This window comes from Piliocolobus tephrosceles, chromosome 13, assembly GCF_002776525.5.
Source record: "Piliocolobus tephrosceles isolate RC106 chromosome 13, ASM277652v3, whole genome shotgun sequence".
NCBI lineage: Eukaryota > Metazoa > Chordata > Mammalia > Primates > Cercopithecidae > Piliocolobus > Piliocolobus tephrosceles.
Window position 1 is genome coordinate 119085631 of NC_045446.1, and position 22623 is coordinate 119108253.

General features: G+C 42.3%; 1 protein-coding gene and 1 pseudogene across 4 annotated transcripts in view; one reads left to right on the forward strand and one right to left on the reverse strand.

Moving 5' to 3' along the window:
• The window catches only part of APLP2 (amyloid beta precursor like protein 2), a 73178-nt gene that overhangs the window by 34263 nt on the left and 16292 nt on the right, over positions 1-22623 (forward strand). For 2 of the 4 annotated variants that reach the window (XM_023185873.1, XM_023185874.1), the window contains exons 2-9: positions 3946-4119; positions 5079-5202; positions 15048-15160; positions 15959-16161; positions 16649-16857; positions 18257-18424; positions 21354-21484; positions 22447-22521. In XM_023185873.1, coding sequence (XP_023041641.1) covers positions 3946-4119; positions 5079-5202; positions 15048-15160; positions 15959-16161; positions 16649-16857; positions 18257-18424; positions 21354-21484; positions 22447-22521 — 1197 coding nt within the window. The remainder of the gene's footprint in view (positions 1-3945; positions 4120-5078; positions 5203-15047; positions 15161-15958; positions 16162-16648; positions 16858-18256; positions 18425-21353; positions 21485-22446; positions 22522-22623) is intronic. The other 2 variants (XM_023185875.2, XM_023185876.2) reach the window with 1 other exon arrangement.
• Positions 8414-8578, reverse strand: LOC111522122 (annotated as a pseudogene).

Sequence of the window (22623 nt, forward strand, 5' to 3'; positions counted from 1 at the left end):
AACCCTCCTCCTCCACAAGTTTTAACTTAAGAACTGTTATTTATTTTTTTTAATTTTGAAGGAAGTTTTGCATCTGGGGACACTTAACTCTTATGGCTATAACCATGAGTAATGGCGTATTTCTAGAGAGATGCCTGTGCTCCTCCGTCCCTCCCTGTCTGTCTGTCTGTCTTCCTGTCTGTCTTTTTTTTTTTTTTTTTTTTCGAGATGGAGTTTCATTCTTGTTGCCCAGGCTGGAGTGCAATGGCGTGATCTCTGCTCACCGCAACCTCTGCCTCCCAGGTTCAAGCAGTTCTCCTGCCTCAGCCTCCTGAGTAGCTGGGACTACAGGCATCTGCCACCACAGCCGGCTAATTTTGTATTTTTAGTAGAGATGGGGTTTGTCCGTGTTGGTCAGGCTGGTCTCAAACTCCCAACCTCAGGTGATCCGCCTGCCTCAGCCTCCCAAAGTGCTGGGATTCCAGGTGTGAGCCCCCGTGCCCGGCTGATGCCTGTGCTTTTCTCGTGCATGTCTGCAGGAGCCTTGCTGTCGTAATGTCACTTCTCACCTATAGTTTCTGGACTGTTAATGGTTAGACTGCACATAAAAGGATTACAGGCCAAAGACAGATCTTATGGAATAGTTAATTATTTTTACCCAACATGAGATAAAATTGTTCGTGAAATCCCCTTTAGTGTTCTGTGTTTATGAATGATGCCATCACATTTTGAGTCATGGGAGCCAAACTTGATATCTTCCTGTTCCTCATCCCTCATATCAGTTATCACACCTTGGCCTATTTTAGTCTCTGTGGTCTCTTGAATCTCTCTGTCCACCACTCCACCTTAGCCCAAACTACCATTTATTCCTCTCTTGGAATGTGCAACTTCAGTGTCCTGAATGATTTCCCTGCATACACTCATTTCCTTTCAGTCTGTTCTTCACTGTGCAACTAGAGAAAGCTTCAGAGCTTTGTTATGAAAATAGTAACTTTATGCTTAAAGCCTCTCACTGAAGTCTCAAAGACTTGAGTGATAAGTACTGAAGCCCTTTCTTGGTCTACAGACTCTTGTCCCCGCATGCCTCTCTCAGCACCTCTCTGCCTCACAATCAACACTGCCTCCACATGGGATGCTTAAAGCGCTACTCAAGTGTCATTCTCTTTAGGAAGCTTTCTTGATCGGCTTCCTACCCAAGCTTAGGTCAGATTCCTTTTTTTTTTTTTTTTTTTTTGTTGAGATGGAGTCTCCCTTTCTCGCCCAGACTTGAGTGCAATTGTGCGATCTTGGCTCGCTGCAATCTCTGCCTCCCCGATTCAAGCAGTTTTCCTGCCTCAGCCCCCTGAGTAGCTGTGATTAGCAGCATCTGCCACCACACCTGGCTAATTTGTGTATTTTTAGTAGAGACGGGGGTTTCGCCGTATTGACCAGGCTGGTCTTGAACTCCTGACCTCGTGATCTGCCTGCCTTGGCCTCCCAAAGTGCTAGAATTACAGGTGTGAGCCACCACACCCGGCCTAGATGCCTTTTTTATGTGCTTTCTCAACACCATGTTCTTTTCCTTCTTAGGACATTTGGGAATGTGATCATACTTTTTGTGAGTTTTAACTCCTGCATTAGAGCCCCAAGAAAGCAGGTCATGACTTTTTTGCCCACTCTTTTATCCTAAACATTTAGCATATTGCTTTGCAAAACAGTAGTTACTCAGTAAAATTTTGTTTTCGGGGTAAATTACGTAAAATTATTGGAATTTTAGTAATTCTCTACTTTCATGATTTGGTGTGTGCAAAGGATTAGAAAGTAGATTTGCTTTTACGAGGACAGACTGCAGTTGAATTATATGTTCTAAAGTTAGAAGTATCCCAGATGGGGATTGAGGGTTAGATTTTTCCTTTGCCTAAGTCTCAGGATACAAAATCAATGTGCAAAAATCACAAGCATTCCTATACACCAATAACAGACAAACAGAGAGCCAAATCATGAGTGAACTCCCATTCACAATTGCTTCAAAGAGAATAAAACACCTGGGAATCCAATTTATAAGGGATGTGAAGGACCTCTTCAAGGAGAACTACAAACCATTACTCAGTGAAATAAAAGAGGACACAAACAAATGGAAGAACATTCCATGCTCATGGATAGGAAGAATCAATATCATGAAAATGGCCATACTGCCCAAGGTGATTTATAGATTCAGTACCATCCCCATCAAGCTACCAATGACTTTCTTCACAGAATTGGAAAAAACTACTTTAAAGTTCATAGGGAACCAAAAAAGAGCCCGCATTGCCAAGACAACCCTAAGTCAAAAGAACAAAGCCGGAGGCGTCACGCTACCTGACTTCAAACTGTACTACAAGGCTACAGTAAGCAGAACAACATGGTAGTGGTACCAAAATAGAGATATAGACCATTGAAACAGAACAGAGCCCTCAGAAATAATACCAGACATCTACAACCATCTCATCTTTGACAAACCTGACAAAAACGAGAAATGGGGAAAGGATTCCCTATTTAATAAATGGTGATGGGAAAATTGGCTAGCCGTAAGTAGGAAGCTGAAACTGGATGCCTTCCTTATACCTTAAACAAAAATTAATTCAAGATGGATTAGAGACTTAAATGTTAGACCTAAAACCATGAAAACCCCAGAAGAAAACCTAGGCAGTACCATTCAGGACATAGGCACGGGCAAGAACTTCATGTCTAAAACACCAAAAGCAATGGCAGCAAAAGCCAAAATTGACAAATGGAATCTAATTAAACTAAAGAGCTTCTGCACAGCAAAAGAAACTACCATCAAAGTGAACAGGCAACCTACAGAATGGGAGAAAATTTTTACAGTCTACCCATCTGACAAAAGGGCTAATATCCAAAATCTACAAAGAACTTAAACAAATTTACAAGAAGAAATCAACCCCATCAAAAAATGGGCAAAGGATATGAACAGACACTTCTCAAAAGAAGACATTTATGCGGCCAACAGACCCATGAAAAAATGCTCATCATCACTGGCCGTCAGAGAAATGCAAATCAAAACCACAATGAGATACCATCTCACACCAGTTAGAATGGCGATCATTAAAAAGTCAGGAAACAACAGGTGCTGGAGAGGATGTGGAGAAACAGGAACACTTTTACCCTGTTGGTGGGAATGTAAACTAGTGCAACCATTGTGGAAGACAGTGTGGCGATTCCTCAAGGATCTAGAACTAGAAATACCATTTGACCCAGCCATCCCATTACTGGGTATATACCCAAAGGATCATAAATCATGCTGCTATAAAGACACATGCCACACATATGTTTATTGTGGCACTGTTCACAATAGCAAAGACTTGGAATCAGCCCAAATGTCCATCAATGATAGACTGGATTAAGAAAATGTGGCACATACACACCATGGAATACTATGCAGCCATAAAAAAGGATGAGTTAATGTCCTTTGTAGGGACATGGATAAAGCTGGAAATCATCATTCTGAGCAAACTATCACAAGGACAGAAAACTGAACACTGCATGTTCTCACTCATAGGTGGGAATTGAACAATGAGAACACTTGGACACAGGGTGGGGAACATCACACACCGGGGCCTGTTGTGGGGTGGGGAGGTGGGGAGGGATAGCATTAGGAGATATACCTAATGTAAATGATGAGTTAATGGGTGCAGCACACCACATGGCACATGTCTACCTGTGTAACAAACCTGCACATTGTGCACATGTACCCTAGAACTTAAAGTATAATAAATAAATAAGATTTTTCCTTTGCCTTTAATTTTGATCATATATATCCAAAAGTCGCTTTTTATTCTGTTCCAGCTCCTGGGAAAAGGATTTGTTTATAAAGATACAAATAGTAAATAATTAAGGTTTTTAAAAGATGAATTCTGTCACAAACCTGAATGACTGTTGACTCTGTGCTAGCCTTTTTGGAGTAAACCTGCAATTTTTTTCCTTTGGTAGGCTCTTGCAGCCAATGCTGGAACAGGATTTGCTGTTGCTGAACCTCAAATCGCAATGTTTTGTGGGCAGTTAAATATGCATGTGAACATTCAGACTGGGAAGTGGGAACCTGATCCAACAGGCACCAAGAGCTGCTTTGAAACAAAAGAAGAAGTTCTTCAGTACTGCCAGGAGGTAAGGGTGTTGCCAGCAAGTTAAAACCATTTTTCTGGGGCGGGGTTGAATCTCTTTACCTTAGAAATAGATATTGTCATTCTCTTTTGACGTAAGACCAAGATGCTAATGACTGGAGCCTCAAGTGTTTTGTTTCTAAATGTGTGGTATGACCGAGACCTCTCGAAGGCTTTGCCTGCCTGTTCTGTGAGCTCTCCGTTGTTTAAGGAAGGGATGCTGCAGAAGCCTGGCAAGGACCACGAAAGTGCAGCCTGGTTCTCTTCCTCCCACTTGTCTTGGAAGATAGAAAACAAAACATGTCAAGTGTATGCTTGTGTTTCCTGCTTACTGATAGAAAGCCACCAGTATTATAAATGATCATCTCAGGTCTGATTCAACTTTGGGTTAAAGAGAAAATGATACGAGATGTTATAACTTTTATTTGTTTTTTTCTGATAGAGACAGGGTCTCGCTACATTGACCAGGGTACTCTCAAACTCCTGGCCTCAAGCAGTCCTCCCTGGCCTCCCAAAGTGCTGGGATTATGGGCATGAGCCACCACTTCTTACCAAGATGAGCACACAGGGCCGGGGTGAAGTTGTTCTGTAATTTCATTGACAGACGTTTCCATAGACTTGCCTCATGGACTCATCAACTCAACACCTGCTCTACAAGCAAACTTGACATCTCATGAATTTGTTTTGGGCTAAAAGCTTGCTGCTTTTGTTTGTCCTTTAATATATATTCCTTTTGAAAAGAGAAGGCATGGAAGTTTTCAGAAGTCTGAACTGTCAAAAGAAAACTAATACAGTATCTTTTTATTTGATGACTTCAGTTGGAGCAGGGGTAATGGAGTGGAACTTTAGATGTATTATAGGATAAGGGTGGAGGCTGAGTAAACTTAGATACTCCATCCTTACTTGCATGTGCATGTCTGTCTACAGATTGATTTATTGTGTGTGTTTTTGTTTTCTTAACAGATGTATCCAGAGCTACAGATCACAAATGTGATGGAGGCAAACCAGCGGGTCACTATTGACAATTGGTGCCGGAGGGACAAAAAGCAGTGCAAGAGTCACACTGTTACACCTTTCAAGTGTCTTGGTGAGTGTTCTTGGTTACTTTTCAGGAAGTGCCAGCCCCCTCCCATTTTAAATTTAATTTTCTCTTGGCTCACAGTGAAATATTTACACCTGTTAAGGAGCTGAGTGCGGCATGCATTTATTGGGGAGAATTTCTCTTAGGGGTGTTTACTGGCTTCGAGTGTCGGTGGTTGACCTCCTCTCAGTGATGACTGACTGCCTTCCCATTGTAGACATCCTTCCCCGGCACTGAATAAGGGTGCTACCCACAGAGCAATCGCACTTATGCCCTCACATTGTTAGATATCAGTGGTTTACGGTGATAGTGGGGAGTAATATTAAAGAAAGCAGCCCCAGGAGAAGAATCTTCTGTTTCCCTTACTTCATCCCACACACGTTTGCACCATTTGACCAAACTTCTGGTAGTTTTCAGGAGAAAGAAAAGTGACTTACAGCAGCAGCCTGTGGACAGTCAAGGGTACCAGGGCCAGTGCTTATAGGACCTGCCATTCTGAGGGGTTTGGGGCTGGTAAGGGTGTTCATGACTGTGTTGCTGGTGTCAACATTCAGAGCCAATTGGAGTAAAACGGCAACAGTTTGCTGTGCAGAAACAGAGTTGTTGCTTCACATGCTCAGGGAATAGATTCATTTTAACCATTTGTGCCTGATACATTGGAATTACACTCACCTATCTGTGGTCTGGGTGATTCAGGAACAGATTTGGTCACAGAAACTTCAAAGGGCAAAAACAGTCAATTTTAGATTAGCCCTGATGGGATTAAAGTAGATACAGCATTAATATAGACATCCTGAGTGGTTCTGTAGCTATATGTAATTGGAACTATTAACGTATTCTCCTTCATCCCTTCCTTCTTTAAAACCTTTCCTTCAACTGCTGATGGCAACAAAGTGGAATGTGATACTTTTTCTCATTCCCGCATGTAGCAAGGGGCAATAGCCAAGCAACAGGAAGAAGCAGCGCCCCTGAACCACAGTGTTTAAAGTGTGTGGCAATTAAGTTTATTTTAAAAGTGTTCATAAGGAGAAAGAGGGACATCATGTGTGCTTACCACCGTTTACTTTGAGCATCTCAAGATTGGAGACTTGTTAAAAACTTGGTGTGATGTGGTTGAAGGATGCTTTCTATTCTGTTTGGCTCTGAGAAATCTCTAGGTATGAGGTTTCATTCATTCATTAAAAACATTCTCAAACTGAAAGTGAAATGAGATTATCCTGGAATATTTGTAGACAGTGGATAGAAAGTACTTGAAATCATTCCTTCTGATTGCTCCCCCTAAAGACTTTGCAGCATGATTATCTCCTCTTGTTTGTCCTTGTCACCTTCCAGCTTCACTCCCCACCCAGACATCTGAGTGGGACCTGGGAGACTCTTTGATTCTTCTGTTATCCTTTATCTGCCTGTATCCGGTCAGTTTCTGAGCCAGCCTGATACTTACCCCTTAAATAGACTCACAGTCATGATTTTCAAACTGGGCGCCAAGACTCCTTGGGGCATTGCAGCAAAACTCACAGGGCATTCCAGGATATTTTTGATTTTTCAAGGGAAATGTAGTGACGTATTAAGTTGTTGGGTCTAACTACTTAACTTTTAGGTATTTTTTAGCCCAGGAGTCCTGTGAAAAAATTCCTAAGACACTCAGGGTGCTATGAGTCAAAAATGTGGTCATCTCTGGCTTGTGTCCTCTTCCTGCATCAGATTCCCACTGCCTTAGCTCAGCCTGTGGTCAGTTCTTGTCTGGGCCAAGAGCAGCCTCCATGCTGTTTCTCAGTGCTGGTTGTCCAATCTGTTGCCTGCTGATTGAAAATAAAGACCGAATCATGTCTCTCATGCACAAAATCTTGAATGTTGAAACTCGTTAGCATGGCTTCAAAACTCCAGGATCTGGCCCTTACTCAACACTCCCCTGTTGTCTGTGATCTCATGCTTTAGACTTTATCAGCATTGACCACCCCAGGGTGCTGGGTCACGCACCATCCAGCTCTCAGTGTTTGGAATGGCTTTCCTCTGCTGACTTTGCTTGGGAAGTTCTTCCTGCACGGCTTACCTCAGGAGTTTCCTGGTCTTATTTTCTATCCATTCATCAGGTTTCTGTAATACTCTTTGCTAGTGCCATTGCACTTATCACACTGTACCATGATTCTTCATAGACCTTTCTCCAACTATGCTGTGAACACCTTGCCAGCAGCGACCCTGTTTTAGTCTTTTTTGTCCCCTCAGCACCATGGTAGTGCCTAGAATATAGGATATACTGTTTACGATAATTATAACACAAGAATGCTGCTGTAGTTGGTACACAACCGAAATTTTATTTTATTGCTTTATTTCCCAAATGATATAGTTTAAATTTGTTAGCATGTTACAGAACCAAACAATAATACTGTTGTTAATGAAATGCATAAAAGACAGTTTAACCATATCCATTTGGTACCTTCTTTGCGTTGTGGTCACTGAATAAAACGTTATACAATCTTTGGTGTTACTTTAGACAGTTCGTTATTCATGTTTACCCCAGTATCCATTTGGACAACTTCTTAACCAATCAGTAGAGATACCCATTGGTAGTTTTACATAAGCACAGTTGCCTGAGCCTAAACTAATGAGGGACGACATGACTGGAGTTGAAGGGAGGGAGTAGGAAAGACATATTGCAGTTCTCCCTCATCAGTTAGATGTTGATGTCTCCGTGTCCCTTCCACTATCACCTCCCCTTTGAGCACCCAGGCAGAACTGACATCATTTAGTTAATAATGGCCACCACCTTTTTCCCCCATAGACTCCTTGGAAAGCCTTTTGATGATAGTCTTTTAGAGTTGCTATTGCTTTTTTAAATTAAGAAATAATAGTTTAAAAATAATTTCAAATTTGCAGAATGGTTACAAAAATGGCACAGAGTTCCTCTGTGTACCCTTCACCCAGATTTCAGATTTTCCCAACTGTTAACATTTGATTAATGTGGTAAAAAGTCTTATTCTCCCTTCCCACCACCCCTCACACACATACTTGAGACTTGTTGCTTTTTGAATCATTTGGCAATAAGGCAAACATGGTATCCTTATGCCTTAATACTACAGTGTGTATTTTTAAAAAACAAGGAAGTTCTCCCACGTAACCATGGTATAGGCATCAAAAATCAAGATCTTATAGGCAGCATCTAGTTGATCCAATATCTAATCTACAGACCCTCCTCAGGTTTCACTTGTTGTTCTAGTAACATCCAGGATCTAATCTAAGATTACATGTTGCATATTTCCTTTCCTTTGTGACATTGATTTTTTTTTTTAAACTACAGGCCAGTTCCTTTATAGAAGTTTTCAATTGGCAATATTCACGCCTCAGATAAACCTCATTGGCTATAATACTGCCACTGCACAGAGCTCAGTTCCTTTATAGAATGCCTTGCAATTTGTGTTTTTCTGTGATCCTTTTGATTTATTCATTTTTGAGGGGAGTATCACAGAAGTGTTCTCATTGCATCATAGTAGGAGTTGTGCGATACCCGTTTGTTTCATCACCTAGCTAAGATGGTGTCTACATTCATTTGCTTTATTTTATACTCATTGTCTGCATTTGGCCAGTGGGGGCCCCTTTATGCTGGTTCCTGTGTCCTTTTAACATGTCCCTATCATCCTTTGAGAACTTTACTTTCTGATACAAAAGATTCTCCAAGTCCATTCTGTGTTTTCCCTACTCCACTCCTGGAGTTTGTTTTCTTTAAGACACCGTGGTTTCTTTTAGTGGGGAATGCTATTTTGAAATCCAGACCTGGGCCTTAGATGATTTGTTTTTTGTTTTTGGTTATTTTTGGACAGAGATTTGGACAGGTAGTGTTATTGTGATATGAAAACTACGAAAGTTCTGATTTAATATCTACTTTGAAAACAGAACTGGTCTCGGCAGCTTTGAGGTGCTGCCTTCTGCATTTGTACCTTGGTCTGTTGGCATAGTTCCCTTGTCCATTGCAGGTGTCCTTTTACAAATCTTCTAGCCTTTGAGTTCATGACAGCCATCGACAGTTCACCCTGTTCCTAGTATGGACTCTTGTGCAAGGTGAATGTTCCACTCGTGAGAGGTAGCATGGATCCTTCACGTCTCTGAACCCTGTTTTCCCTGAAACATACCTCGGGTGACCACCTGGCCTCATTACATAGGCTGTTTTCTCCCACCTGGGTGTAGCTTTTACCACCTCCCTAAATTACATGGTTTTCCTGTTTGCACCTGGAATGTGCTTTTGTAGTAAATTTATTATTTAATTTTTGTAATTTTTAATTATTGTGGGTACACAGTAGGTGTCTATATTTATGGAGTACACGAGATATTTTGATACAGGCATATAGTGTGTAATAGTCATGTCAGGGTATGTAGTAGATGTACTTATACACATGGGTGTTGGTGTTGGAGGTTTCCTCAAGTAGGTAAACAGCCTTTGTTATTTATTCTGAAAGGAATTTCAGCAACTCTGAAAAAGCTCTAACACCTGGATCGCTGCCACAGCACTGCTGGAGAGAAGTAGTAGGAAAGAAAAGCTGAATCACAGGGATGATTAGAAATTGGAGATAAATCCTAACTGCAGCTTAAATGAATATTGTATAGGTTAGGTTTTGCTATGTTGCCATATTCATTGATCAGCAAAAACAATAGAGCTTTATGTTTGTCAGTGACTTAGGAAATTGTGGCAATTGTATTATACTTTGCTGATTAAATTGAGGATGTTACCAGATTGGATATAAACTATTAAAGTGAAAGCAAACCATTTTCAGTGTTCTATAAAACAGAGTAATACTGATCTGCCTAGGTAAATTTTTTTCCCTAGGAGCTTCTGATAAAAAATTGTAGCAAAGGCAAAGGCAAAGAGTAGCAATGAAATGATAGAGTGGATGCTGGGATTGAAATGTGTTTCCTCTTTCAGTCTTTTTTAAAGGGAGTTTATTTTTCAATAAAAGAAGTTTGCATTGGGGGAAGGGGACAAAAGCAATTATTTTCAGTTTCTGTACTAAGTTAACTGTGATTAACATTTTGGGGTATAGATGAAAATTTTTTTCCTTGGATACACGTGGAAATGTATATGCTTTTAAATTTTTCCCTAAATGTGATTATACTACATATGCTCCTCTGTTTATTTTTTAAGTTCTGTTTATTTTTATTTGACATTGTTGAGCTTTTATTATCATGTGCTACTTTTAGGGATACGTACATCTTTGAATAAAAGATAAGGTTGGAAAAAAAAAAGATAAAGTTGGCCTGAAGTAACTAGCCTGAAGAAGGGGTTAGAGATATGCAGTGGGTTTGCTTTTGTTTGTTCAATGATTTTAAAAATTATTAAACTGCCATGGAAAAATGTCCATGTTAAATATGCACATAAGCCATATTTCTTGTAACCCCTTAGTATTCTGTTGTATATATGTATTATTTAATTAATTCCCTCTTAATGGACCTTTAGGTTTGTTCTAGTTTTTTGATATTAATAACACTAATGAATATTTTAATTCACTTGCCTAGTTATTTCCCTAGGGTGTGTGTGTATTTTTTTTTTTTTTTTTTTTTTTTTGAGACAGGGTCTCTGTCACCCAGTCTGGAGTGCAGTGGTGTGATCTCAGCTCACCGCAGCCTTTGTCCCATGCACGTCCCCCGCCTCCACCCTGCAGCTGAGATTACAGGCATTCGCCACCACGCCTGGCTAATTTTTACTATTTTTAGTAGAGACAGGGTTTCCCCATGTTGGCCAGGCTGGTCTTGAACTCCTGACCTCAAGTGATCCGCCTGCCTCAGCCTCATAAAGTGCTGGGATTACAGGCGTGAGCCACTGCCTCCAGACATCCTTAGGGTATATTTTTAGAACTGGAATTGTTGAATCAAAGAGTACTGTTAAAAAGAAAATGTGTGTGTGTGTGTGTTTTTATATATATATATATTTAGGCCAGGCATGGTGGCTCATGCCTGTAATCACAGCGCTTTGGGAGGCTGGTACAGGAGGATCATTTGAGATCAGGAGTTCAAGACCAGCCTGACCAACATGGTGAAACCCCGACTCCACTAAAAATAGTAAAAATTAGCTGGGCATGGTAGTGAACGCCTGTAATATCAGCTACTCAGGAGGCTGAAGCAGAAGAATTGCTTGAACCTGGGATGCAGAGGATGCAGTGAGCGAGATTGCGCCACTGTACTCCAGCCTGGGTGATGGTATGAGACTCCATTTAAAAAAAAAAAAAAAATGTTAAATTTTAGAATTTAGTTTGTTTTCAAATTCAGTGGTGTTCTTTTTTGATTTTTAGAGATCAGACAGATTGACTCAGTCATGGAATAGCTGAAGATTAGTGGCATTTAATTTTATGGTTTAGCATGGAATTACTTTATTAAATTTTTGGCATTTCCAAAAAGGTTTTGATTTTAAACTTTAATTCTGAAATATTATACCAAGCATCCTGAAGAGATAAAACATAATGTGATGGTTGCTCATATGCTGACCCTCCTGATTTCAGTTCTTCAATGTTCTGTCATGTTTGCTTCATCTCCATCTTTTTTTTTTTTTGAGACGGAGTCTCTGTTGTCCAGGCTGGAGTTCAGTGGCATAATCTCGGCTCACTGCAACCTCAGCCTCCTGAATAGCTGGAATTACAGGTGCATGCCACCATGCCTGGCTAATTTTTGTATTTTTAGTAGGGACGGGGGTTTCACCATGCTGGCCAGGCTGGTCTCGAACTCAGTTCTTTTTGCAACATTCACATGCATCTATAAACAATGCTTTTGTGTTTTAAAATTTACATTAATGGCATCATACTGTACCTGACCTTTTACAGCTTGCTTTTACTTTGCATCATTTTTGAGTTTATCCAAGGTGTTATGTAGATTTAGTTAAAGGTTGTAGTATTTCTGACCGGGCACGGTGGCTCACACCTGTAATCCTAGCACTTAGGGAGGCCAAGTCAGGTGGATCACAAGGTCAGTAGATCGAGACCATCCTGGCTAACATGGTGAAAACCTATCTCTCTACTAAAAACACAAAAAATTAGCCAGGTGTGGTGGCACGCATCTGTAGTCCCAGCTACTTGGGAGGCTGAGACAGGAGGCTGAGACAGGAGAATCGCTTGAACCCGGGAGGCAGAGGTTGTAGTGAGCTGAGATTATGCCACTGCACTCCAGCCTGGACAACAGAGTGACAACAGATACTCCATCTCAAAAGCAAAAACAAAAACAAACAAACAAAAAACGTTGTAGTGTTTATGTAGAATATAGATTAGTAGTGAAATTGCTGCTTGAAGTTTTTTTTGATGTTGCAATTGTACATTTAAAAGTGAGGCTTTACAAATTAAAGTGCATTAAGTGTTGCTTAAAAATAAATTGCTTTATGAGTGTGGTTGTATAGTTCGTATAAAACTCGTTACCCAAGACTTGACAGTAACATTAACATCAATAATGCCTACCAGGTATCAGTTTCTGTTTTTATTTTAAACAACAAACTCAAATGTGGAGCAGCAGTTTCTGTTCTAAGCTTTTCTTGTTGTGTAGATTATGTCATTTAGTCCCCACAAGATAAAGAAATCGAGGGACAGAAAGGTTAAGTAACTTGGCTAAGATTACTCTCTTAGTAAATGACAGTGCTGAGATTGAACCTTGGCATTCAGCCCTACATATACTTTTCCTTAAGTATACACTTCTGTTGCTTTTTGTCATAAATGAACAAATATAAAAACGGCCTAGTTAATTCAGAATAATCACATTAAACCATGTGAGTTGGTGGTTGGATGTCAGAATTGAAGTGATTTCTACTTGGATTGAGTATTAGGGTTGTTCGTCCCCGTAGAGGCAGATTCTAGCTTACCATTGGTGTTTTTGCTATTTTTAAATTAAGCAGTGATTATAAGTCTAGTTGATTGCTAAAGCCTGTATGCAGGTACAGCCTCCCCTAGAGCCTTTGGGGTCCTCAAGGGTAGCAGTGTGTCAAGCTCACTTTCGCATTCCTGCCTCAGTGTCACATTGAGCTGTTTGATCCCAAAATCCCTGTGCTAGCAGTGCTGAGAAACGCGACTGCCATTTGTAACGCTGTTTTCATGTGGGGGGGCTGTTACACTGCTACAGCTTGTTATGTCAGGAGCCCATCTTCCCATACTTACCACATCAGCAACTCCCTTCCTCTTACCACTGGGGCAATAGAAAGACTGACTTCAGTGCTTGAGCCTGAGGCCCAAGGCAGAGGATCCTGAGAGACCCATCCATGATGGCGAGGCTGGGGCGGGTCTGTATAGACTTCCCACTAGCTGAGCCTAAGCCCTTTCTTAGACCACATTACTTTCTCATGATATTTTCAGGGTTTTCCCTTCTTAACCTCAGAGGTTACCCTGCCTGCTGCATCTTCCTGCCACTGCTTCCTGCATCTCTCCCTGGGCTAAGCACACTTCTCTCCCTCTTTTTCTCTCCCTCTACACTGTGTGGAGCACATGGCAGACGTATGTGCAGTGCAGATTACTGAGCCTCACCTTACACTGCTGAATCAGAGCCTTGGGGTGACCATCCAGTGATGTGTATATTATGTTTCTAACCTTTTATTGTGGCAAGTTACAAACACGGCCAAACGAGACGATGGTACCGTTCACCCTCACGTACTGGTTGCCCAGCTGTGTAACCATCATCAGTTCATGAGCCAGTCTTCCTCCTTCTATAGGCCCACTCCCTCACAACCCTAATTATTTGGAAACAAATCAGATACCACTTTTTCCCCCGTAAATAAACAGCTGTGTGTATCTTTGTCCCAACTGTTTGGGACAAGTTTTAGAAAGTGTAATAGTGAATACCTTTATACCCTCTACCTAGATTCTCGAATTTTGCCTGATGTTTTTCTCTCTCTGCATCTCATATATATTTTTGTGTTGCTAAACCATTTGAAAGTAAGTTGAGATACCATGTCAGTTCATTTCTAAGTATTTCAGCTGGTTTGTCCTAAGAGCCAGGGACATTCTCCTATATATAATGACAATACAGTTGTCATGTTTGGGAAATTTTCCTGAGTGTCCAACTAGTGTTTTTTTTATATCTTTTTAAAAGGATCACATACTACATTTCATCTAGAATCGTTCCCTAGTCTTTCTTTAAAAACAAAAACCTTCATTACAATGATATTTTTTAAGAGTCCATGCCATTTGTTTAACATAATATCCCTGAATTTGGATTTGTCTTACTGTTTCAGCATGATTAGATTCAAATGACATATATTTTGGCAGAAACGCTGTGTAGGTGATACAGTCTTTTGTAGGACGTCACACAGACCAGTTTGCTCATTATCAGTATGTTAAATTGGTTATCTGGCTAAGGTAGTTTTCCAGGGCTTCCCACTGTAGAGGTACCTTTGCCCCTTTGTAACTAATCATTGATTATTCTTACTGGATTCATTTATTACATTGTGTTTTCTCTGAAGTAAGACTCATCTGTACTTCAGTAGAACAGCCGGTTTTAGTTTCTTCGGCATTTGATTAGAAGAGGTGTGGGCAGAACTACGGAAGTGAGAGCCATGGAGAGAGAGAGAAAGAGAGAGTAGCCGTGTGTGTCTGAGGTGGGCATGGAGGCGATCCTGTTATATTCCCCGTCACGTGTTGCTGTAGCCCTGCAGCAGGGCTGCAGTCAGGGGGCTTTTCAGAGGTCCGTGGCATCATGGCTCTTGACAGATTGGTGAGTTCTTGTGGCTGCTTGGCTAGAACTGTACTGTCCAGTCAGCCTTTGAAGGTACGAGATGTGCACCTGCTCGTATACATTAGACTGCTCCTGGCTGTGTAAACTATCATCACAAACTTCAGTGAGGGGCATTTTCACCTTGAAATCGTGGTCAGATCCACTTTGACAAAGGTTCTCTTTTCCAGTGGGTGAATTTGTAAGTGATGTTCTGCTAGTTCCAGAAAAGTGCCAGTTTTTCCACAAAGAGCGGATGGAGGTGTGCGAGAATCACCAGCACTGGCACACAGTAGTCAAAGAGGTAAGAGAACTAAGCGGGGGAAAGTCAGCTCTTGTTGTATCTATTAGGAAAGAAGGTAGCAGTTTTCTCCAAATCTCACCATGCTTTTCAGTTACTTTTGTTTTGCCCTTATCTCCTTAAGATTTATAATTACTTCTGTCTTATAAGTTAGAAATTTTGGGGAGAGAAGTAGGTATTTGTATAGGACAGTTCAGCGTTGACAGTGCAGCTCCTGAAGTTGAGGATGTTAAGGAGGTGGCTGAGCGAGAATATTGTATGCTGCTGGTGAGGCTCCCAGGAAACCATCCTAACCCTAAGGCCTGCATGGAAATCGCCAGTTATAGAAAATGTGGGTCTGGACATATGCACAGGCAGGATTGCATGCCATCTCACTTTTCTGGTGGTAAGAAATACCCTTTCTTGTCTTCTATAATGTGGTTGGCTCTGCTCTTTTGTCAGTAGTCTTCCTTTGATCAAATACTGAAGTAGTAGTGCTTGCAACAGTGATGAATATAAATTAACATTGACCACCTTATCTGGCTTTGGTCATTACTAGAAGAAAACGTCTCTTTTCCTTACTTTTTTCCACATTTGGGATTTCAGTATTTTTGGACCAGATCATGTTTCCCATTGTAAATTAACGTGTATAAATCTTACAATAATATTACAATTTTTTGACAGAAAATTTATGTGTTCATAAGAGAAAGCATTGCAAAGTTATTTGATAGGGGTTTATTTTGGATGAGGGTAGAGATCAGAGTGTATTTGACTACATTTACTCTGGAGTATGTTCTGATATGGTCTGTGGGTTTATTTTAGGCGTGTCTGACTCAGGGAATGACCTTATATAGCTACGGCATGCTGCTCCCATGTGGGGTAGACCAGTTCCATGGCACTGAATATGTGTGCTGCCCTCAGACAAAGATTATTGGGTCTGTATCAAAAGAAGAGGAGGAGGAAGAGGAGGAGGAAGAGGAAGAAGAAGAAGAGGAGGAAGAGGAAGACTATGATATTTATAAAAGGTAACTTCTACTTTGAGCTGTGAAGTCATTTTGCCTTTTCGTTAGCCCTTTGGTAAAGATGGCTGCTGGCTGCTAGTCCCTCACTTCTGGATAAGCTGGGCATTCCTTTGTGTTCTGCTAGAGTTGATTAAGCTTAACATTTCATTCTAGCCGTCGCCAATCACAGGGAGTACCTGTGACTTTTGTGTTTACGTCATTCTGGGCTGTGTTATTTTCTGCAGGTTACTATGATATTTTTTAAGAGTCCATGCCATTTGTTTAACATAACATCCCTGAATTTGGATTTGTCTTACTGTTTTATCCTGATTAGATTCAAATGCTTCCCGTTTGCTGATGTAGCTGGACTCAGGGGCTTAGTGGCGCAGTGAAATGTGTGTTGAGCTTATTTCCTGCGTCTGTTTTTGTGTTTCAGAATAGAGACGGGACCCATTGTTGTGCTTTGCACATAGGAGTTATTAACCTTCCTTTTTTCTATTTTGGCCTTCAGTGAATTTCCTACTGAAGCAGATCTGGAAGATTTCACAGAAGCAGCTGTGGATGAGGATGATGAGGATGAGGAAGAAGGGGAGGAAGTGGTGGAAGACCGAGATTACTACTACGACACCTTTAAAGGAGATGACTACAATGAGGAGAACCCCACTGAACCCAACAGCGATGGCACCATGTCAGACAAGGAAATTACTCACGACGTCAAAGGTAACCCCATGTAGAGCCATGGCTTTGAAATCCACATGGTAATTATTCACTTAGACTTTTGCATTGAGTCTGTTACAGGTAAGTCAGTCATAGAAGGAAAGGTGTGGTATCTCTGCACTGAAGGTGAGTTCAGCTCTTCAGTGCAGTGATGGTGCCGTCTTAACAAAGTGGGCAGGCAGGCATATCCAGGGAAAGGTGTAGGATTGAATTGGAGAACAAGGACTAGAGAGTAAGAAAGACAGCATAGTCCGCCCTTCAGCAGGATTCTTCCACGTTCAGCCTAAAACATTCCCTCCCTAAGGGGAGCTCCCCTCTTAGATACCACTCAAGTCCTGGCCTCTTAGAATAGAACTGGCTTTCTTGATTTTTCTTTTCCTGAGTTTGTTCTAATCTGTAGGCTGCCCTATTTGTCCAGATGTTTTAGTTGGGAGGGTGAAATTTATTGACCTGCTGGTAACAGATTAGGGCCTGCAGTTTTTTTCATCTTGCCAATTAAAACAAGAAAAGGTTGCAGTAGTTCCAGAGCCAGTAACATGCAGCCTCCTGCTGATTGTATATTTGAAAGCAATTAAGATCTGAAGAATTATTTAGGACCCAAGTTGGGGGAAATTACTTAACCAGTTGAGAAGTTTATGATTTGCCTCAGAGAACATAAAAATGGGAAACAAGGCCAGGCGCGGTGGCTCAAGCCTGTAATCCCAGCACTTTGGGAGGCTGAGACGGGCGGATCACGAGGTCAGGAGATCGAGACCATCCTGGCTAACACAGTGAAACCCCATCTCTACTAAAAAATACAAAAAACTAACCAGGTGAGGTGGCGGGTGCCTGTAGTCCCAGCTACTCGGGAGCCTGAGGCAGGAGAATGGCAGAAACCCGGGAGGCGGAGCTTGCAGTGAGCTGAGATCCCGCCAGTGCACTCCAGCCTGGGCGACAGAGCGAGACTCCGTCTCAACAACAACAACAAAAAAAGGGAAACAGTTGTCTGTTCTAGGTGCTTTAGTCTTTGCTCCAGTATCACCACTTAAAACAGCCTTTCCACTCACATTGTCTCCTGAGTAGACAGACTAGGCAGATAACTCCACTGAACAGATCAGAAATGCGAGGCTCTCACAGCTGTGAGACAAAGGGATTGCTCTACGTCAATCTAAACTTAGATCTAGACTCCAGAGGGTGCCAAAAAAATATTTATCCCAGTTCCTAAATGTCTCTGCTCCATGGGGAAGCAACTTGTCCTCAGCACAGCTGGCCTGAGCTGGAGCATTCTGCCAGCCAGGGCCTCTGGGCTCTGTCCTATCTCAGGCCTCCCCCAGCCCATTCCCCGGCTTGCTGGCCTGTAGCATTTTGAAACATTTGACGTCACTGCCTCTGTCCTGCTGACACTCTGACCGTTTTCACACAGCTGTCTGCTCCCAGGAGGCGATGACGGGACCCTGCCGGGCCGTGATGCCTCGTTGGTACTTCGACCTCTCCAAGGGAAAGTGCGTGCGCTTTATATATGGCGGCTGCGGCGGCAACAGGAACAATTTTGAGTCTGAGGATTATTGTATGGCTGTGTGTAAAGCGATGAGTAAGTCCCGCCTTGCGCTGGTCCTGTGCGGCAGCACCGTTCTGTCCGGCGTCCGTCTCCCCGCCGTCCTCGTGGCCGCATCTGTGTGGTGTCCCTGCCCACTTGGGTGTTTGCTGTCGGTCGTCTTCCCCTCATCTTTGTGCTTTCTAGGTCTAGGCTTTGCTCTCCTGCCGGCAGTGGTAAGCTCAGTTCTCATGTCCTGTGCTCACCGTGCGTCTGGTGGTGCTTGGTGGTGGTGGTGCACACCCGCCTTGGTATAGCGGGCGGCACGGCCAGGGGCTTGTCCTTTCTCGTCCGGCTGTGGAGTCTGCAGGCCCCGGGCCACTGTAGTGTTGGTGGGGAAGGCAGCTGTGCCTTGGGCTGGCTCTAGCTTAGAGGCACTGAACGTTCCTGTCTTTGAACTGCCCTGTCTTGAACTGCCCTGTCTCTGACCCCTGTGATGCATGCCAGCTCACGGGATGCCTGCTCTTGAAAGGAGTGACAATGAAGTACTTTGGACAGTCTAGAATATTGAAATATCTTGCATAATGCACTCTAGAAGAGAGCTAGCAGCCAAGTGGTAGTGACTCACTGTGTTTCTTCAATATTGTGCAACCGGGTCACACAGCTTTAGGAAGTGAGAGGATTTTAGCTGGTATGTGCTTTGGTGTGACAGGAAGGTCACTGGTTCAGTTGAGTTGGGTTTATGCTGGACGTGGGTAGGAAGAGTTTCTACCAAGAGTTTCCCTTTTCTCCACAGCTACTCCTTTTTCTCCTTAAGACCTTCACACTCTCACCTTGCAGCACTAACCTACACATTAGGAAAATCCTCAGGCCAGACAGTTTTTCCTACTCTGGAATTTGTTGGAATAATAATTTGCTATGAAGGATTTGGCTATACCTCTGATGGATTTTCATTCAAATCTCTTCATGTTCCCTCTTCCTTCCTTCTACCAAAAGATCTTTCAAATCTTAATGTAATACGGCAATGCTTTGAGTGCTTCCCTTCCAACTCCAGGAAAGCTGATTTATTCTGTTAACAGTTGAAAGGTGAAAAAAAAGAGTCCTTAGGGAACCTTGGTGAATAAACTTTGCGTTCTCAGGAAAGATTTAGAAATAGAAATGATTGTGAGACTTACTACTTTGTAAAACTTGGGTTGAAGGCTGAGGAATGCCAGTGAGTGTGGAGGCGGCGAGCTCTACCTGAAGGGTCAGCTAGGAGGTGCTGTGAGACATGATGGAGTGGCAGGTCTGTGAAACTCCTGTTTGCTGTGGCTTGGATAAGATTTGCCTCGGAGAAGCAGTGTTCATGCTCTTGTGGGGCCTCTGCCTGGGGGCTGTGCAGGTTGAGAAGCATCAGGTTTCCTTCCAGTGGGAACGTTTTTGTTCTTTTTCGAAGGGGCTGAGGCTGGCGGATGTGCCGGCTTTGTGAGTGGGTGATTCCACAGGCACCCAGGGTGTCTTCAGAAAAAAGCCTTTCAGCCCACTGTCCTCTCCACTCTGGTCCCAGGGAGGGTGGAAGCAGCCAGTGTTTGCTGTTATCTTTATCCAGTCCAGCTATATGAGCCAAAGGCTCCGTCTCCAGCGCTCAGGCCTTTACAGCACAGGCACGTGTCGCTGATCTGCACGATGGACTGCAGTGCTTGAAGTTCTCCTTCACTGAGCTTCCGAGTGTCTTGGGGAATGGCGTTTACTAAGTTATAGATTCTAATTTAGTTAATCTGAAAGTGGGATATTGACATCCTTTTAAAACTTACATAGGGCTCATATTCTTCATGACTTTAGTTGTCATTTTTAGTTCTATTAAACAAAGGGGCAAACAAAAGATGCTTCCGACAGAAAAAGTTGAACTGGCTGGCTAATTTGTAGCTATATTCATCAATTATACAGTTGTTTTAATGTATTAAAATGATGCAATTCTAGAAATTAGGTGAATTTGCTTCTGAATTAAAAATTGGTTGAATCTTGCCATTCACTCTCCACTTAGCTCTGAAATTGTGTCATAATCTACCAAGCAAGTCCACACCAGCTTGGGAAATCTTGTATGAATTAGGCTAGTAAGGGTTACCTTAGGTATGTCTTGAGAGGCTGACTGAGTAAACTTGCCATCTTAGTCCTTTCCCTTATCAGGCTAAATTCCATTGTGCAGACACTCACTTGTTTGGGCCCTATAAGAGTATGCCCGTCCAGCAGTCGGAGGTGCTCCAATAGACCTGTGCTCTGGGGAACGCTTGGGAAGCCCTATTGGTCAGTGTCATGGATCAAAAAGCCCTATCTTCATATCGGTGAAAGGTGTCCTTGTCAAATAGAGCAACTTAGTTTTATCTTTGTTGGTTCTGTCACTTTGGTGGCACTGAGAGTCCTTCAGTGATACTGAAAACTCAAAATTACAGCTGGAGTGATTGGGACGTTCTCTACCCAGCGTATATGCAAAGAACATTCAGTTGAGCCTGTTTTCCATTTTAAATTAAGACTCAAAGATAGCCAGAAGAGCGGAGGTACCTGAGTAATAAATGTCTTCAAAAATAGAGAATTGCATAAAAGTGCCTCTACAGGGTCTGATTTCTGCCCTTGTCTCTGTTCAGATGCTCAGTTATGAGCAATAAAGTAGCTATTGTTTAGGTTTCCAGGGTTCGAGCACTGAAGGGAAGGTATAGAAGAAAGCACCTCTTTTTCAGCCCTGAGGTCTTAAGTAGATGCCTCATTGGTGGTGCTGTAGCTGCCAATAAATTGCTGTATTAGCATGGTCTGACATGGTTGATGGATATTGTGTAAGGAAGATTGCCCACTGTAATCTAACCAAGTGAAGTCTTGGCAGATAGCAGCACCCTGCGCTTAGAGAATGCCACAGAACAAATTGAGTCCATTCTGCAGGTCCTGAGCTGGGTTTTCTTCCTAGAGCACAGTGCACCTGATCCCAAAGAGAACTCCCTCTGTAATTTTGTTTCAGTTCCTCCAACTCCTCTGCCAACCAATGACGTTGATGTGTATTTCGAGACCTCTGCAGATGATAATGAGCATGCTCGCTTCCAGAAGGCTAAGGAGCAGCTGGAGATTCGGCACCGCAACCGAATGGACAGGGTAAACCTCGACAATTCCTTCGTCTTCATGGCACTTGGCTCTGGGTAGCATGGTTCTCATAGATGAAGAAAAGTAATAGCTTCTCCTAGATTGTCATGCTGATGTGTAAGGACTGGTGAGGCAGGAGAGAGTTACCAGTGGACCTGCCTTCTGGGTGGACTTCTTCCCCACCTGCATCTAGATAATAATATAATTACCCTCTGAGCACTTAGCATGTCCCAGACACTCTGCTGAGTACTTCCTATACTGTTATCTGCCTTTTTTTTTTTTTTTTTTTGGGCAATTAACTTGCTTTAAAATTTCTTTTATTTTAAAGAAGGAAACTTTGTATCACTGTTATCAATAAAAAGCTAAGTACCATTTGCCATGAGAAGAAAGTGACCAACCATACAAATATATTCGATGAAAGCAAACATGTCCGAATACATGCTAGCCAGATACTGCTGTCTGTGGAAGATTCTGAGTCTCAGGTGTTTCTTTTCCTTTAAAAGGGTTATAAGAGAGCAGCAGGAACACCAAAGTGCATCTTTTCTTTTGGATTTACTCAGGATTGAAAGAGAATTGAAAAGGGAATGTCTTGCTAGGCCTAAGCTCCACCCCAATCCCACACAGTCCCATGCTGGGCTTACCGTTTGAAAAATGCTCATTGTTTTATCCACATCAGCTCTGAAAAGTAGGTATTAACCTCAATTTTTTTGGTGAGGAGACTAAGGCACAGAGACTTTTAAATAACTTACCCAAGGTTATGTAACAAAGAGGTCATGGAATTGAGGCTCCATCTGGGGATAGTTGAGGCCTAGAACCTTCTGTGGCATAACAATGCTGAGCTCATAAGGCATCATGTGATTGGTTTCCTTTTGTAGTTTCCTATTAGATTTAGCATCTGACGATATTTTTAGAAACTGGAGGAGTTGTTTCAGGGTACTAATCACTGCTGACAGTGTTTTCGACCTTTGTTCTAGGTAAAGAAGGAATGGGAAGAGGCAGAGCTTCAAGCGAAGAACCTCCCCAAAGCAGAGAGGCAGACTCTGATTCAGGTAAGATGCCTTCTCCAGGGACATAGCTTTCAGCCTCACCACTGGAAAATACGGTCAGAGCCCCATTCCCAACGAAGTTAGAATTGGACACCACCTCCTTTT